At 40.3% G+C, this 19,035-nt stretch overlaps 1 protein-coding gene and 1 long non-coding RNA gene across 2 annotated transcripts in view; both read right to left on the bottom strand.

Moving 5' to 3' along the window:
- LOC124009446 overlaps nt 1-15,849 on the bottom strand; it is a 37,589-nt gene extending 21,740 nt beyond the window's left edge. Inside the window, exons 1-14 of the mRNA XM_046321259.1 lie at nt 15,798-15,849; nt 15,327-15,403; nt 13,084-13,332; nt 12,854-12,883; nt 11,002-12,721; nt 10,031-10,111; nt 9,464-9,631; nt 8,271-8,327; nt 7,925-8,017; nt 7,516-7,581; nt 7,156-7,299; nt 6,407-6,562; nt 5,510-5,599; nt 2,522-2,902 (exon numbers count right to left, since the gene is read on the bottom strand). Coding sequence (XP_046177215.1) covers nt 2,522-2,902; nt 5,510-5,599; nt 6,407-6,562; nt 7,156-7,299; nt 7,516-7,581; nt 7,925-8,017; nt 8,271-8,327; nt 9,464-9,631; nt 10,031-10,111; nt 11,002-12,721; nt 12,854-12,883; nt 13,084-13,332; nt 15,327-15,345 — 3,254 coding nt within the window. The 5' untranslated portion in view covers nt 15,346-15,403; nt 15,798-15,849. The remainder of the gene's footprint in view (nt 1-2,521; nt 2,903-5,509; nt 5,600-6,406; nt 6,563-7,155; nt 7,300-7,515; nt 7,582-7,924; nt 8,018-8,270; nt 8,328-9,463; nt 9,632-10,030; nt 10,112-11,001; nt 12,722-12,853; nt 12,884-13,083; nt 13,333-15,326; nt 15,404-15,797) is intronic.
- A 77-nt stretch (nt 15,850-15,926) lies between these two features.
- Nucleotides 15,927-17,275, bottom strand: LOC124009362. The gene is made up of 3 exons (XR_006834285.1): nt 17,067-17,275; nt 16,678-16,799; nt 15,927-15,987 (listed from the first exon to the last, which is right to left on the bottom strand). It is a non-coding gene; the product is annotated as an uncharacterized LOC124009362 (long non-coding RNA).
- Nucleotides 17,276-19,035: the final 1,760 nt, after the last annotated feature.

The raw sequence follows: 19,035 nt of genomic DNA, 5'->3' as shown, positions 1-19,035 counted from the left end.
TCTTTCGGTTCTGGAGTATTAGCCATCTAGCTAAAAGAGTGCTATAAAGATGGTTGCCTATGGGTAGTACTCCAAAAATGGCTGTAAGGGGAGACGGATCTATGACACTGCAATATCAGAGAAACATTTCAATGTTAATTCCAACCTGACAGTTTATGACAGTCCCAAAACATATGAAACAGTGTGATTCTGTTTTACATCAAATACAAGTAGGATCAAAATCGGAGAATATTCTTCCATGTTTGGCCCCGGACTAGTGGAAACACTGAACCATCTTGAATTGGATGAGGCTGTGTCTAGTGCTAAAAGAGGAAGATGGAATCCTGTGTAGCACAGATTACAATACTCTTTAAAGGCAACAAAGATGAGTTCTGTAATTCATTAATGATTGCATATGTGTCTGAAATTGCACCCGTAGGAAGCTTGATTAACTCTCCATAGCTGTACTTGCAGGCCTAATGGGTAATCCAGGTGTGTTAGCTAACAAAGCATTTTCATCCACAAAATATTCCTGACAGATTCACAAGACTATTGGAATGGTATGATGCTGCCAGGGGCGTAACCAACATAAAGACCAAATAAAATAAAAAATAATTAACTAGGAAACTCCGTTAAGAACAAATTATTATTTACAACGACAGCCTACCCCGCACAACACTGGGCTAATTGTTTCAACTGTTCTGCCTTACTATTATTCAACCATGCTGGTCATTTATGAACATTTGAACATCTTGGCCACGTTCTGTTATAATCTCCACCTGGCACAGCCAGAAGAGGACTTATGCTCTCTCTAATTCTCTCTTTCTTTCTCTCTCTCGGAGGACCTGAGCCCTAGGACCGTGCCCCAGGACTACCTGACATGATGGCTCCTTGCTGTCCCCAGTCCATCTGACTGTGCTGCTGCTCCAGTTTCAACTGTTCTGCCTTATTATTATTTGACCATGCTGGTCATTTATGAACATTTGAACATCTTGGTCATGTTCTGTTATAATCTCTACCCGGCACAGCCAGAAGAGGACTGGCCACCCCACATAGCCCGGTTCCTCTCTAGGTTTCTTCCTAGGTTTTGGCCTTTCTAGGGAGTTTTTCCTAGCCACCGTGCTTTTACACCTGCATTGTTTGCTGTTTGGGGTTTTAGGCTGGGTTTCTGTACAGCACTTTGAGATATCAGCTGATGTACGAAGGGCTATATAAATAAATTTGATTTGATTTGATGAACCCTGGATTCAAACTGCACTCTTGCACTGAGATGCAGTGTCGCCTCTTGCACTGAGATGCAGTGTCGCCTCTTGCACTGAGATGCAGTGTCGCCTCTTGCACTGAGATGCAGTGTCGCCTCTTGCACTGAGATGCAGTGTCGCCTCTTGCACTGAGATGCAGTGTCGCCTCTTGCACTGAGATGCAGTGTCTTAGACCACTGCACCACTTGGGAGCCCAAAGGAGGAGAAGAGAGAATTGACTCATCTCCTGTGGCCAACATTTAATGATAACACTACATGCCATTTAGCATACAATTTTATCCAAAGCAATTTACAGTCACGCATACATTTAACTTTCGGGTGGTCGTGGGAATCAAACCCACTGTGCTAGCACTGCAAGCTCCAAACTCTACCAACTGAGCGACAGGGGAACACAAGCGGAAACCCAGGGAATATGAGAGGCTCAGAGAAATGCTGCTTGTCTCCTGCACTTCTACTCACAGAATCAGATTCAGAATCACAACCACCTTTACTCACCAAGCACATTTACATGTACCAGGGATTTGACCTGGTGAAATGGTGCTGACAATTCAATAAACAGACCGAATGTAGAAATAATAATGTACACAAACAGTATACACACAACGTAAACATATATAGTATGAACAATTACATGTAATAATGTATTTAATTAGACAATAATAATATCAAGAAGAAACATAAGTATGGTGGTAAAAAATGCATGGGAGTAAAATATATTACAATGAAGTACTGCAGTGGAAAGTTAAATTGGCATGTTTAGTAGTGCATATAATACAGAAATGTACATATAATATTTAACAATACAGCATATTACATTGTTTATGGTGTGAACCATTCCCATAAAGACTCCCAATGCAGGTAAGATCTGTTCAGTTCAGTTCATTTGGCTTAATCTTGTAGTCTTTCTAAAGTTACATTTTGAAATTACCACCCCAAAAACATTTCCATTATGTATAGTTAGTATCAGTCCAAATCTAAGTGGTATCAGGATCAAAGGTATGTCTCTTCACTCTTGTCTTTGTCCTCCGTCTCTTGTATGCTTTATTTCTCACAATCTCTGTTGTCTTTGTCCTCTTGTTATATTTTTTTATACCATCTCTGTTGTCTTTGTCCTCTTGTTATATTTCTTATACCATCTCTGTTGTCTTTGTCCTCTTGTTATATTTCTTACACCATCTCTGTTGTCTTTGTCCTCTTGTTATATTTCTTACACCATCTCTGTTGTCTTTGTCCTCTTGTTATATTTCTTACACCATCTCTGTTGTCTTCATCATAGTCACTATCCAACAACACAACACCCTTTACACTTTATATAATCTCTAGGCCTATTGCTTTCTTTCCCATTCCACGTGTCATCACTATCGTTTTCGTTCCCATTCCACGTGTCATCACTATCGTTTTCGTTCCCATTCCACGTGCTATAAATATTGAGTGTGTTCCCATTCCACATGTCATCAATATTGCTTTCGTTCCCATTCCACATGTCATCAATATTGATTTCGTTCCCATTCCACGTGTCATCAATACCGCTTTCCTTCCCATGCCTTAACACAATCTCTATGAATGATTCTCCATGTAGAGCGAGTAAAACGTTGTCATTACAACTGAGCCTCTTGTCCTTCTCCTCAGAGCACTGGTCAGCAAGCTTCCTGCATCTCCTCCTGCAGAGGTAAGGGATGATTAACACCTGAAGAGATCTAGTGGCACACCCTATTATTAACTTCAGTTGATTCATTGGTTTATTCAAGCCTCAAATAACTGATACGTAAGAGATAATCAACGAGGGGCTATTATGCGTTCTATGGAAAATAAGGGAACGACGTGGAAGGTGTGTTAGACAACGCGCTAGCGAAGTGGACTGACCTTCCACGCAGTGTTGCCAACTTCTCAGTAAGGAAAGTAGCTATTGGCTGTCCTAAAAGTTGCTAGAAGTTGCTAAATGACGTCATTGCCTAATTTGCATAATCTGTAGTGTGCATGAAATTGTGATGGACGCTGTAGGAGAGAGGAATAATGTCGTGGGAGAGACAAAAAGTGAGTAAAAAAAACACCCTAAATATGATTAGAACTACAAATGAACTTCTGTCGATTCTTGTTTTTTTATGTCCCAATTCCAACCCTCCTCCTTTATCCTGGCTTGGGACCGGCAAAACTGACCCAAAAGAGACACTCTGGCGGAGTTACTTCGTTTTTATTTTAGTTTTTTTGTTTAGTTTTCTTAATTTGGTTTGGTTTTTAACCTCTTGGTCCACGTAGTAGCCTAAAACAAGTCATTTTTAACCATAACATAAAAAATTTAAAAATTGTATTCAAATCTACATTAACAATCTAAATGGACCAAAAAGAGACAATATAAAAAACGGTCAATGGCAATGTGAGAAAATGATGGTGACTAGTCTGTCCCTAATTCAGGTTAATTGTTATCTTTTGTGTACCCGCATGCCCAATTCATTTGCCGTCTGGATGCGGAGGGGTGAACATCTCCTGCTCTGACTGCAGCTGGGAGGGACTGCTGCGCGAGGACTGGGCCGCCTGTGAGTGCTTTGGGACACGGGTGGGGCCCAAGGCAGCACCCGTTGCTCTTTTAGAAGAGTAAGAATGATAAGTGCTTTCACGTCAGAGTCTCCAAAAGTCTCCAATAACACCAGAAAAAGTTGCTAGATTTGTCGCAGGACCCTTTTTTGAAAATGTGTTGCTTAGAGGGGTCTGAAAACTCGCTAAATACAGCGACCAAGTCGGTAAGTTGGCAACACTGCTTCCACAGAGTTGCATTACTTTCTAGAGCCCCAATTCGATTATCCCTTTTATCGATTATCCCACGGCTATAATTGAACACATTTTCCGCTAGACATTTGTTCATTTGCTGGTAAAAATGTGTTCATCATCCACTGAAGTACAGTAGCTTGCAAGTTCACTAGATTGCTAAAGTAGTTGCCGTGGTAACCAAACAGACTTGCTAGTTTAGCTAACCAAACCATCAGTCCTAGCTTGCCCCACATAGCCTGGTTCCTCTCTAAGTTTCTTCCTATGTTTTGGCCTTTCTAGGGAGTTTTTCCTAGCCACCGTACTTCTACATCTGCATTGCTTGCTGGTTGGGTTTTTAGGCTGGGTTGTATAGCACTTTGAGATATCAGCTGATGTATGAAGGGCTATATAAATACATTTGATTTGATTAGCTTGCCATTATGAAAATCAAATTCAACAAATGTCAATAATGTTTCCAATTCGACTTTTGCTTTCAAAAGCAGCTCAAAAATAGAACATGTAAGAATGAACTATAGCCATTGAATTCTACCGTGCATTATAGGGAATTATCCAATGGGTGAGTCTAATACTGAATGCTGATTGGTCAAATCCGTATTCCAGCCGGTGTCTATTCCACAAATTCCCACCGGCTAAATCTATTACTTTAAAATGTATTTTTACTCTGTTCCATCTGACTGCACAATCCACTGTCTCATCAGCCCAGCCAGGCAATTTATGAACTTGATCTCTACTATAACAATTATATGCAGCTAGTTTGCTGTCTTTCCAGCTTTAGTTTGAAGTGATTGTGTTAGCTGTGTTGTTGGTTAGCTCCTCTGAACAACAGTGTCCTGACAAGAAAGCATATGTTCTATGCCAGGCGAAAGCACATATCATTAGCTCATTGTTAGGGACGTATTAACAATAAATGTCACGAGAAAACAACTCAAACAAACGCAAATGCAGCTCATTTGCTGTTATTCTGGCTGCACTGTTCGACGTGACTGTAAGTTAGCTGTAGCTGGCTAGCTAGCAAGCAAGGGATAATAATGTTGCCAGCCAGTATGGCAATGGAAAATGTAGAACGAACGACTAGGTTTTGTCCATAGATACAGAACAAAAAGACTTAACGACTGGGTCGTGTCTCTGGCAAACGAACGAATGACCAGGCGGCTTGGGTAGCAACCCTAGATTTGACTCGGGACTAAATCTTGAGGAAGGATGAAATAGTATGAATAAATCAAAAAAAAAAATGTTTTTAATGAAAATATGTAAATTATTATTTGGTAACCCGTTGTAAAAAAGTAATAATGCCCGAGAATCTGGTGTTTGAAGGATATATATTGCACAGTTTGCCGGCCTTCAACAAAACAACACCCATGCCAATATATCCTCCAAACACCGGCTTCTTGGGCCACATCACTTAAATAATGCACGCCCTAGAATGCCCTTATAGCCAATCAGAAACAAGTATTCATCAATGCCATGGTATAAAATATAATATACAGTAAGTACGTCCATACCCCAAGAGAAGTAACTGGCAATCTGGGCGCCTCTTTGATTCACATAAGCATTGCATTCCTTCCTCCAATAAGAAACCGTTTACTTGAAGGCTAAGAGAGAAAGAGAATAGAGGATTCATGAGTGGAACAGTAACACTGAAACAAATATAAGAACACAGACAATGATAATATAGTAGGTTGGACTCACATTATGTCCTTCAGGTTGGAACAGGCCTGGCTGAGACTGACTACACTGATAATATAGTAGGTTGGACTCACATTATGTCCTTCAGGTTGGAACAGGCCTGGCTGAGACTGACTACACTGATAATATAGTAGGTTGGACTCACATTATGTCCTTCAGGTTGGAACAGGCCTGGCTGAGACTGACTACACTGATAATATAGTAGGTTGGACTCACATTATGTCCTTCAGGTTGGAACAGGCCTGGCTGAGACTGACTACACTGATAATATAGTAGGTTGGACTCACATTATGTCCTTCAGGTTGGAACAGGCCTGGCTGAGACTGACTACACTGATAATATAGTAGGTTGGACTCACATTATGTCCTTCAGGTTGGAACAGGCCTGGCTGAGACTGACTACACTGCTAATATAGTAGGTTGGACTCACATTATGTCCTTCAGGTTGGAACAGGCCTGGCTGAGACTGACTACACTGATAATATAGTAGGTTGGACTCACATTATGTCCTTCAGGTTGGAACAGGCCTGGCTGAGACTGACTACACTGATAATATAGTAGGTTGGACTCACATTATGTCCTTCAGGTTGGAACAGGCCTGGCTGAGACTGACTACACTGATAATATAGTAGGTTGGACTCACATTATGTCCTTCAGGTTGGAACAGGCCTGGCTGAGACTGACTACACTGATAATATAGTAGGTTGGACTCACATTATGTCCTTCAGGTTGGAACAGGCCTCGCTCAGACAGATTACACTGGCAGCACACCTCTCTGTCAAGCTGCTCACCAACAGAACTGTTTCACCCAGAGAGGTTTGAGAGTGTAGCAGCGAGATCAGTTCATCAGCATGCTCATCCCACTCTGGCCTGGTAGAGGTCATTCATGTGACACAAACATAGACACAGACACCATTAAAATCTTTTGACATATTTTTGTTTGTGTGCAGATATGTAATAGTTTGGCCGGGATTCAATCCGAGGCATGTTATAGAGCAGAGCACTAGACAGCATCGTTTTCAAAGCAATTTCACTACCATTGGCAGAGACCGCATTCATAATAAACACTGCAGATGTTGGCTCAAGTGTAAATGACCTTTAAGGCTCATTGTCAGCTGTCCAGTGTACTTCTCTATAACCATGTGTGTGTGTGTGTGTGTGTGTGTGTGTGTGTGTGTGTGTGTGTGTGTGTGTGTGTGTGTGTGTGTGTGTGTGTGTGTGTGTGTGTGTGTGTGTGTGTGTGTGTGTGTGTGTGTGTGTTGCGTGTGTGTGTGTTGCGTGTGTGTGTGTGTGTGAGCGTGAGCTGCGCGTGTGTGTGTGTGTGTGTGTGTGTCGTGTGTGTGTGAGCGTGTGTGTGTGTGAGCGTGTGCTGCGCGTGTGTGTGTGAGCGTGTGCTGCGCGTGTGTGTGTGCGTGCTGCGTGCTGTGTGTGCTGAGATTTAAATTGAAGACAGTAGTCTTTACTTATGCTTCAGAGTTTGAAGTAGCTGATAGATGCGTCTCCAGTCAAATACATCATCGCCGTATAGGGACATCTCAATGCTGCTGAGTGCTGACTGTTGACCTTCACGCTCTACGCCGCATCTGAGAGGCCCATCTATGTGTAACCTGTACACATGAACATATACCAATGAATGTTTATTCACTGTCTGGCTACAGTATGTTGAGCAAAGTTCATCACTATATGGCAGCAAGTCACATAAATTATATGAAATGCAATTAAACATAAAAAATACAAAAATCACCCGTGAGAGTTTCATGGTTCAATTTGAGATTCTCAAAATATGGAATATTTAGGAAGTATAATTTATTAGTCTCCCTTACGTTAACCTACAATCGTTTGTAGGGTAAAGGAATGGGCCCTCGTCAGCCACACGCCTCACTCTCAACCTGTCATAAGGAGCAAAAAAACATCACTGTACTACTCCAAAACTTATATGAGAAAGATAAACTGTAGTTTTTTTGTGATATAATATTACTTACTTAGTGACGTCATAGATAAACTAGAGTTCAACAAGTACAATAATGTCTTAACTACAGCTACAGGATCAAAATATGTTCGTTCACTGAGTTTAAACCTATAGGCATTAGCATGAGAAGTCTTCAGCTCTCAGAAAGGGTTCCTCACCACTTGAGTGCTTCACCGAATCATCTCCATAACACGTATAATAAATAACGATATCCGCTGTGAAATGTGTGATTTGTGGTATGAGAGATGTGAAATTATACTTACTTCACTCCAGTCAAACTGTAGCCAGATGTTCTGATAGAGTCACAGATCATTTTCATCTCTGGTACTTTTAACCAAAGAACAATTTTGGGAGCTCTTCAAAAACAAGAGATTAAAAAAATATATATATTGCATGAATAATTTAATTGACAAGATGCGTACTGTAAACACCAGATACAACACAGAAAATGACTTTCACAAACAAAACCTCTTCATCCACTCGAGGCAGTTATTCAAATATGAACTTTTCAGAAATCTGTACAACTGTTAGTCAAATTCAATCAAATACACATTTCTACATTCATTTCAACTGAAAACCAAAATACAATTAATATTAAAAGATACTCACCTCACTCCATCTTTCTGTAGCTGGACACTCAATGCAACATTCCCACAACTATGAAGCCTGAGGAAACAGTGATAAGTCATATTCTTGACAATTTAATATACAGTATTATTGTGGAAATTATGTATTGTTCAATTTTGGTAACACTTCCCATAAATAATCTCCATTAATATCCTCATAATGCATTAAGCACATGTATAATGCCTTATGATCAATGCATAAAGCATTGTAATGCATGACATACAGTAGTTGCTAATAACTGCTAACAAACATCTACCATAGGACTACATTTCAATGACACGTTAGTCATTTAGCAGAAGCTCTTATCCAGAGCCACTGACAGCTAATACATTCACACTAGTTGCGACAACCACATATCACATGTCAGAGTAGGTAAAACTTGCAAGGCAAGTGCATAGGTTTACAAATGCTTTCGTAAGAATGACCACGTTCATATAGCATTATGATCAAGGCTGTATAATGTCTTATGAAGCAAAGTGTGGAAAAGCTCAACAGGAAAGGAAATATTGCATCATACAGTACATGCTCATTCAGGGCTGGGCTGTATTGTCAACAGATGTTCAGTTTCTGGTTAATTTCTTGCATGGAATAGCCTTCATTTCTCAGAACAAGAATAGACTGACGAGTTTCAGAAGAAAGTATTTTGTTTCTGGCCATTTTGAGCCTGTAATCGAACACACAAATGCTGATGCTCCAGATACTCAACTGGTCTAAAGACGACCCGTTTTTTTTGCTTCTTTAATCAGACCAACAGTTTTCAGCTGTGCTAACAATGATTGCAAAAGGGTTTTCTAATGATCAATCAGCCTTTTAAAATTATAAACTTGGATTGCTAACACAACGTGCCATTGGAACACAGGAGTGATGATTGCTGATAATGCGCCTCTGTACGCCCATGTAGATATTCCATTAAAAATCTGCCGTTTCCAGCTACAATAGTCATTTACAACATTAACAATGTCTACACTGTATTTCTGATCAATTTGACGTTATTTTAATGGGCAAAAAAATGTGCTTTTCTTTCAAAAACAAGGACATTTCTAAGTGACCCAAAACTTTTGATCGGTAGCTTGAGGCATTCTGCTGCCTGCTGTTTTCAAAGACAATCAATTCAATTTAATATTGTATGATATATAATCAGTTGATTGGGAGCTAAAATTAAAGTTCAGACTTACTTTATCAGATCCAAGTCTGCATGTGCCTTATTGATGAGGGACATGAATTTGTCAGCTGTATTGCTGGTGATGGACTTCACTCCAATTTGAACTTTTCTGGTTTTGTGTTTAGTGAGACAAACAAGCAAGTCCTGTACTTTCTCATCAGAGAAGTTGGTGTTACGCAGACTGAAAAATACAGACAAATTGGGTTAGGCAAAGAAAACACCATTTTAAAAGAGAGAAACATAAACAGTCCCTCTAAAAACATCCAGAGAGTAACAGAAACATGAATAGTAAATGTAATATTTCTTTATCAAACACATATATGAATCTGGTTATCAACCTTAATGAAGGATATTTGTTGAAGGTTTGTGTGAACCATCACTAATAACAGACTAGTGTGGTTTGAATAATGTTGTTTCAAAGTAGTAGACTGATGGTAGAAAAGTTATTGAGAAATGATTATTCATATAATTGGTATGAATTGGTCTGAGGTTGTTGATGTAGAGATGCAGTAAATTAAACTGGAAAACTGTTTATGGTGAATAAGGTTTGATGTTACAGTAAAGATCATGTGATTCTTACTCCAGCTCCAAACTCTTTCCTTCTCCCAGCGCTGTCAACAGACCATCTAAATCATCATCGGCTAGGTCGTCCACCTGCAACCTACAAACAGTGTCCCAAAAAAACATGAAGTGACTGATATGTCAGGAAGAATTAATCGAAGAGTTAAAATTGTAAAATATATATATATATATATATCACAGGTTGTTTGAATCCTGGATGCTGATTGGTTGATAGCAGGGAATTATTCACATTAATTCCCACAAAATGCCATGATGCCTTAATTCCATTTAAAGTATCAATGTGCATCCACTTTCCTGTAGCCCAGACAGGCATTCATAAACTTAATCCCCCCCAGGAAAGCGTTTCTAGACATCATTTCCACATGCTTCTTGCCTGGTTTGTTACAGCTGGGGTTAATAACATAAACCTTGCTGTGTGCCTAACCAACATGTCACATTTATTTGTTACCTCCCCCGTGCAATACATATGAGCGTGACGAGGTAAAACAAATGAAAATGCACATAGTTTTGTCATCATTTCAGCTGCTTGATGTGATCGTGTGTATGCTAGCTAGCTAGCTAGCTAACTAATGCTAAGGAGAAGTAACACTTGCCTAGCAATCTTCCATGACTATATTATTCACTTGGCAATCAGCTGGATTTTGCCTATTTATAAATGATTTATTAAATAATGATATATTGAAGTTCATGTCTCATCATCATTAAACCTGTGCTAGCTAGCTAGATGCCATTGGTTTTGGTTTCGCCCTCGGCCGAAGAACATCCCTTGGTTCGGGAGTTATCACACGATAATCCCTGGGTTCTCATGGTTTATTACTTAAATATCCATGATGGAAATGATCTCCCTTGGCTCCATTGAGGAGCTTGCAGGAGAAACTGAGCATAATGCAGTTTACATTATTTATTCCAAATCAAAAACATTGGTAAAAATAGGCTATCTACATTAAAGGGACAAGCGACAATACTCACACAAGAGCTTTACATTTCTGCAACGCTGGCAGAAGGATTTTCATGTTCTCTGCAGTTAAGTTGCACCCACTCAGTTCAAGACATTCGATAGACTTGCAGTGCTGAAGACAATACCTCAACACCCAACAGTCTGTTTTCTTCAGGGGACTTCCTGACATGTTAATGTCTGTGTATGTTTCCATGGCTTCTTTAACAAAATCATCTGCATGGAGCTCATATAGACAATGAAATGTGAAAAGCTGCATTGTACGTCTAACGATTTGATCCTCCTTTCCTTTTTCAATGACTTCCAGAATAAAATGTTTGAGCTGGGTCCAAATTCCTTGAGAACAAGAGATGTGTTTTTCCTCCAGGCGTTTTGCAACTTCCTTGTTTAAGATGCCAAAGAGAAATTGAACAATGGGCAGGAGGTGAAAGTGTTGAGGTCCATGTCGAACCTTAGAAAGTAGCTCTCTAACTTTCCCCTGAGCTTCCTCATCACCCAGTAACATGTATGAGAGGGCTGTGAAAAACTCCTGGAAGCTGAGGTGCATGAAGCTGTACATAGTGGTCTGACTTACTCTTTTCTTTTGGAGAAACTTACACAAGAAGGGGACTTTGGAAGGATCTGACACTGTCTGTGAGACACTATCATGGTCAAATAAGACTTGCTGCTCTTCCATTCCCTGTTCTGCCAGCTTGCCTAGTCCTTGGAGGATGGTAAGAGCTGACTGACCCAAATCCTGACAGTGGTGCTTCAACAGAGTGTCAACAAATTCAACAAAGATGGAGGTGGTGGTCTCCAGTGATTGTATCATCTCTGTGCCTTCATCAAACTGCTCCCTATAAACTGTGCAAATGATCCAGCAGATGACTGGAATGAAACATGCGGTGAAAAGGGTTTCATTTTCCCTAACAGAATCATAGGCTTGATGTGAGTGTTGCTTCTGTTTGAAGAACTTCTCAAAGTAGACCTTCACGCCTTCCTCCGAAAAGCCCAATAACTCAGCGTATCTCACTGGATGTTTGACCACTCCAATCAGTTTGTCCAACGCTGTGGACCTGGTGGTGACAAGCAGAAAGGACTCGGGTAAGATCTGTTTCCATATCAGGCCACTCAGTGTCACTTCGGGGGAGCATTGTGTCCACGGGTCCCTGGGAAGGGAGTCTTTGGGTACATCAAGTGAGAATTTGAGCTCATCAAAGCCGTCTACCAGGAAGAGAACCCTCTCAGGAGACTGGTGAAGGACCTGCTTGATCATTGATGATGAACTCTGATCGTAGTTAAGCAGATCCATCAGACTTTTTCTCCCAGTGGCCTGGTTCAGTTCTTTGCACCTCAGGTGAAAAACAAAGTCAAATCGGTCTTCGTAAAGTCTTCCAAAGGCCCAGTCAGACATGATCTTCTGACTGGTAAATGACTTGCCAGTTCCAGAGTGGCCCTGCAGTATCACTGTTCTCTGAATGTCTCCGTGCTCGTCTGGATCAAACAGCCGCTCCACTTTGGTACTCTTGTAGGCCTCGCTGTCCCTCTGGTCCATGACTTGATGAAAGTTCTGTCCTCTGGAGCGGATCTCCTCCTCTCTCTCTCTCTGCTGACGGTGTTTCTGGATGATCAGGGGCTCAGTGTAGCGATCATCTAGCTTCACATGTTCTCCAGGGAGAGAGTTGTACTCCTGCACTGTGGCATATTCACCTCTGATGAATTCCTTGTACTTTAGGCTTATTGTGCTTTTGTTCTCTAACCATTGATACAATAACAAAGGCAATTCATCATTTTACAAAACTTTTTCTGTTGAAAACAATGTTTAAATCATATTATTTGAATCATATTAATGTTGATATGTAAATAGGTGGAAAAGACATGGCTTACCTTGTTGATCTCCTTGTTTGATGTGGAATTCTATGTAAATTATACAAATAATGAATAATTACCTCACATTAAAGTGTTATTACAGTACACGTTTTCACACAAGATATTGTTGTGGCAGACTGACTACAACCTAATAATCCATTGAAAATGTTAAAACACAACAGTCAGTTTCACCTTTTCCTCTACAAACTGTCTCTCAAGATTACATGTCTGTGTACATCTTCACTCACCCAAATCCTGGACCAGATTAGGTTCATTCTCCCTCAGTGTGGAGAGAAAGGCAGATTTCACTTTGTTTCCTCCAGACCGGAGGGCTTTAAAGAGCTCCCTCATTTTGTCCTGATTAGTCCTGGCAGCACTGATGTTGGAGTACATCTCTTTATGAATCATGCCTTCAGCGAGCAGCTCATCAGCTATAGGCATCACCATGGTGACCCTCTGAATGAGCTGGGACCTGTGTTCATCCACCAACTCAGCATCTATGGAGGGCACAGGTTAAACTTCATTATTATCAAGAATATACAAATTATTTACACTTTAACTGGCACAGCAAGAAGAATAAAAAATATCTGGATTTTTTTTCTTTCTGCAAAATATCTGGATTTAGTCTCAGTAAATTAATTTTTGTTAGCATTGCATTGATAGATAATGCATTGCAAGCAACTCAACCACGATGCATCTCAACCAGCCAGGTTGAGTTGACCAATTAAGAGTATACACATTTTGGATTGGAATTAGCATAGAATTTTTAAATCTAAAAAATGACTTTGTCTTCATTTACTGTACCTTTAATGGAAGATAGGATACATGAGGATGGATATCAAATGTGATACATTTGTGTGTCAAAATCTAAATATTCAAATGCATATAAATTAATGCAGTTACAGTTTATATGCCTAAAATACAAGTACAATTACATGTACTGAATGATATTGTGAAACACATTGAAGATAACAGACAGACAGTAACTAATTATATGGATTTGAAAGGATTTTTGTATTTGCACAGACAAAAAGAATCCCATATCAATATTTCTCCATAGTCCATTATCACTGGCTTTGACTTAATAGCATTCCTTTAATGGGCAACTCAACTGCTTGGTAGAGCATATTTTTAAGAGTTCCTAAAATTGTAAAACAACATATTAGTAGCTTAATCATTCTTAAATTAGGTGTTTGAGGTCAACAACATTTTACAAACTTGCAATTTCCCATTTTATACAAGATGCCAAATAAAATGTATATGTTTAATTTCATTTGAAATTGGTTTAAAATAACCGCTGGATCGAACTGCCTGTTAAAAAGGTTCTAAATGGCACATGTCATCTTGTTTGATTATCATCCTGGTTACATGAGTAGGTTACATGCATGTCCCTTGCAAAAAAATTATTAGAGAAGACTGCAGCATCATAATTCTGCTCAGTTCAATAGCTGACCACAAGATGGTACTGTAGGCTACTACTTTGACATGTATAATAAACAGCAGACTACACACAATACACAAGTTTTGCTGCTAGCAGTTGGTAGAGTTTGGTATTTGAGGGTTTTGGTGTGGGTGATAGTTGTGGATCGGGGTTGGACTTAGCCTGCTGGCAGGGCCAACCCCCCGAGGTTGTGCTGGCCCTTCTGCTGGTGGGGGCAGCTTCAGGTAGTGAACCAAGGTTTAGATGGACCCAGGACGTCACTGAGGACTATGTCAGGACCTATTTACCGGGCTTCTACACTTGCATTGCTTGCTGTTTGGGGTTTTAGGCTGGGTTTCTGTACAGCACTTTGAGATATCAGCTGATGTATGAAGGGCTTTATAAATACATTTGATTTGATGATTTTGATTTACGACGTTCCCATGACTTTCCTTTAACTAGTCCTGAAGTCGTCACGTGATTGTCCCAAGGGACCTTTGTGTAATTCCTGGTTTCAGGACCTTCTTGGGTCCAGGGGACGATGACACAACGTCCCAACCATGACACAACGTCCCAACCATGACACAACGTCCCAGGGACAAAGTGGGAACTAGATAAAACCTCCAGGGTCCATGACACAACGTCCCAAGAACATCCTAAAAACATCCCAGGGACAAACCGGGAACTAGATAAAACCTCCAGGGTCCATGACACAACGTCCCAAGAACATCCTAAAAACATCCCCGGGACAAACCGGGAACTAGATAAAACCTCCAGGGTCCATGACACAACGTCCCAAGAACAGCCTAAAAACATTCTTGGGGATGTCCCCGGGACCAACCGGGAACTAGACAAATCTTCTAGGAGACCATAACACAACGTCCTGGCGACTTTAGGAGACCATTTTGTGATGTCCCGGGGACGTCCTAACGACTCATTGTTTGCAGGGAAGCTGAAAGCTCTCTTCCTGAAACTCTGTTATAAACTACATATAACCTCAGGATTGACTGTAGCTTTAGTAGTGTATTAGTATAGTTCTGTATAGTCTCACCATATCCAAGTCTAACTTACTGTAACCAGACGACTCCATTTTGCTCTCAGGAAAGGTCACACCTCAGCACCAAGTCATCTGTCTCTTCACTGGCTGTCTACTAGGGAAACAATCCGTAAGGTACTGCAATTATATGCCCATGCAATAGATCAAATCAAATGTATTTATAAAGCCCTCCTTACATCAGCTGATGTCACAAAGTGCTGTACAGAAACCCAGCCTAAAACCCCAAACAGCAAGCAATGCAGGTGTAGAAGCATGGTGGCTAGGATAAACTCCCTAGAAAGGCCAGAACATAAGAAGAAACCTAGAGAGGAACCAGGCTATGAGGGGTGGCCAGTCCTCTTCTGGCCAAGATGTTCAAATGTTCATATATGACCAACAGGGTCAAATAATAATAATCACAGTGGTTGTCGAGGGTGCAACAGGTCAGCACCTCAGGAGTAAATGTCAGTTGACTTTTCATAGCCGATCATTAAGAGTATCTCTACCTCTCCTGCTGTCTCTAGACAGTTAAAAACAGCAGGTCTGGGACAGGTAGCACATCCGGTGAACAGGTCAGGGTTCCATAGCCACAGGCAGAACAGTTGAAACTGGAGCAGCTGCACGACCAGGTGGACTGGGGACAGCAAGGAGTCATCAGGCCAGGTAGTCCTGAGGCATGGTCCTAGGGCTCCGGTCCTTCGAGGGAGAAAGAAAGAAAGAAAGAGAGAGGGAATTAGAGAGAGCATACTTAAATTCACACAAGACACCGGATAAGACAGGAGAAGTACTCCAGATATAATAGACTGACCCTATCCCCCCGACATAAACTATTGCAGCATGGGGTGGTTAGAGCATTGGACTCATAACCCGAAAGGTTGCAAGTTCAAATCCCTGAGCTGACAAGGTACAAAATCTGTCGTTCTGCCCTTGAACAGGCAGTTAACCCACTGTTCCTAGGCAGTCATTGAAAATAAGAATTTGTTCTTAACTGACTTGCCTAGTAAAATAAAGGTTAAAAAAAGAAAAGAAAAGCTGAGACAGGAGGGGTCGGGAGATACTGTGGCCCTGTCCGACGATACCCTGTATATTAGATAACACGTATATTAGGAGTATTTGACAGTTAAGAAATACAAAAGGAGGAACTTTTAATAAAATTAAAATGCCTTCATTGGTATGTTCAATGGAGAAAAAATATCCATGCAAGACGTTTTGAAATGTTTGTTCCATTTAACAAGCTGTAACAATAAAAGCGTTTTAATTATATGACGTATGTTATTAGACGACCAATTAACCAAAGACACCTACTATTTACAAAGATCTACTGTATCATAGCAGCACTTCCTTACCTTCTTCTTTTCAACAAGATATTAAAACTAGTTCACTTACTTCAGGTTGAAATGTCTGTTTTTCTTTGACTCTTTGTGGCCCACAAATGCTCAATGTCAGTCCAGTTTCTTTTGTCCCAGTTTTCTACAGGAGGCACTCCTTAAGGGTTGGCTTTACCCTACCTGAAAAATCACACATTCCGTTTGCAATTCTATCATGTCCTAACCTGTTTCCAATACATTTTAACTGTAGTAATTTAAAAAAACTAAACATGCTCTAAAATGTACTCCAAGCTTGCTTTTTCATGTTTATGAAAGCTGGAGTGGGATGCATTTTAACATGTTACAATCTGATTACAATTCGAATACATCACAATAAAATGTGTTTGTGTGTAATTCTTGTACATCCAACACATTTTTAAACATGTACATTTCTAGTAGGCTACTCACCCCTCATAAACAAAGTTGAAAGTTGATCTTTATGAATCAGACAGACAGACATTTCAAAACTTCAGTGATGTTCCTTTCGGGGTTCAGTTCACACTGAAGGTTGGAGAGCTGTGTTCCTTCCATAGCTGATGCAACATGATCCAAGATGGCAGCTGTAGCCTACATGCGCCTGATGTCTTTATAATAGCTCTCCTTGGTTGTGGAAATATGCCCTCTTGTGGATGAGAGATGTTATGTCCATACGTCTTACTTTAATACTTTCCCTCTTTCCATTGAGTCGATAACTGAACTGAGGTGTCTGGCTATGGTTTAGTCAGTGTGTAATGAACTGTCTGTATATAGCTTAGCCAGAGTGTACTTGTCCATGGAGTCCCCAGGCAGAGCGACGGGGAGATAGAGGTTTTCTTTCCTGTTCTCTGATATATTGTAGACCACTCTGTACTTCAAGTACTCTGGCAGGTTTGGGTACTTCCTGGAAATCAGGCACGTGCAGCAACTTGGAACAAGAACATACTGTAGGAAGACCACACTACTGAAGGAGACACAATAAATACTGATTGAACTTCTGGAGCGATGGGTAAAACGATGCTTCGTGGGTGACTGTTGTTGATGTGTGCAGAGGGTCCCTGGTTCGAGCCCGGCGAGAGGACGGACTAAAGTTATACTGTTACAGTAGCATAAACAGAACCACGTTACATATGAACTTGCATTCGAATACACGTCAAGAGACCCAATGCAAAGTTACATCACACGAGTTATTACACGAAACTCATCTGAATGACTAAGGCGTGACAACATTTTGTTTGCAGGGTCCGACGTAATATGGAGGACCCGTCAAGCCAGCCTGTTCCATATAATGTAAACTCCAACAGAATTAACTTCAAATTAAACCAAATCTTTTGCACTCATAACTAATGGTTTAAATATAATTTTCAGCTAACTCACAAGCAAATCCTTTATGAATTATTTTTTTACAAATCAGCTTGCAATTACCATAATTGGTCCCCCAAAAATTGTGATAAATAAAAAAGTATACCAGTTTAATTTCAAGACCAAAATATTGACAGCCGTGCCGATCCCCTTTTCCATGGCAGGTTTCAGGTTGTGAGGGGAAGCACAGGGTCAGTTATGGAACAGCCAGCTACTCCTGTTCAGGTTGTGAGACTACCAAGAGAGTAGAGGCCTGTCTGATTATAATTATACTGTAAGTCTATAGGCCTGTCTGATGATAATTATACTGTAAGTCTATAGGCCTGTCTGATGATAATTATACTGTAAGTCTATAGGCCTGTGATTATAATTATAATTATACTGTAAGTCTATAGGCCTGTCTGATGATAATTATACTGTAAGTCTATAGGCCTGTCTGATTATAATTATACTGTAAGTCTATAGGCCTGTCTGATTATAATTATAATTATACTGTAAGTCTATAGGCCTGTCTGATTATAATTATACTGTAAGTCTATAGGCCTGTCTGATTATAATTATACTGTAAGTCTATAGGCCTGTCTGATTATAATTATACTGATTGAACTTCTGGAGCGATGGGTAAAACGATGCTTCGTGGGTGACTGTTGTTGATGTGTGCAGAGGGTCCCTGGTTCGAGCCCGGCGAGAGGACGGACTAAAGTTATACTGTTACAGTAGCATAAACAGAACCACGTTACATATGAACTTGAGTCTATAGGCCTGTCTGATGATAATTATACTGTAAGTCTATAGGCCTGTCTGATTATAATTATACTGTAAGTCTATAGGCCTGTCTGATGATAATTATACTGTAAGTCTATAGGCCTGTCTGATTATAATTATAATTATACTGTAAGTCTATAGGCCTGTGATTATAATTATAATTATACTGTAAGTCTATAGGCCTGTCTGATGATAATTATACTGTAAGTCTATAGGCCTGTCTGATGATAATTATACTGTAAGTCTATAGGCCTGTCTGATGATAATTATACTG

This window comes from Oncorhynchus gorbuscha, linkage group LG22 (genome assembly GCF_021184085.1).
Source record: "Oncorhynchus gorbuscha isolate QuinsamMale2020 ecotype Even-year linkage group LG22, OgorEven_v1.0, whole genome shotgun sequence".
Lineage (NCBI taxonomy): Eukaryota > Metazoa > Chordata > Actinopteri > Salmoniformes > Salmonidae > Oncorhynchus > Oncorhynchus gorbuscha.
This window is presented reverse-complemented; position numbering and strand designations above follow the sequence as displayed.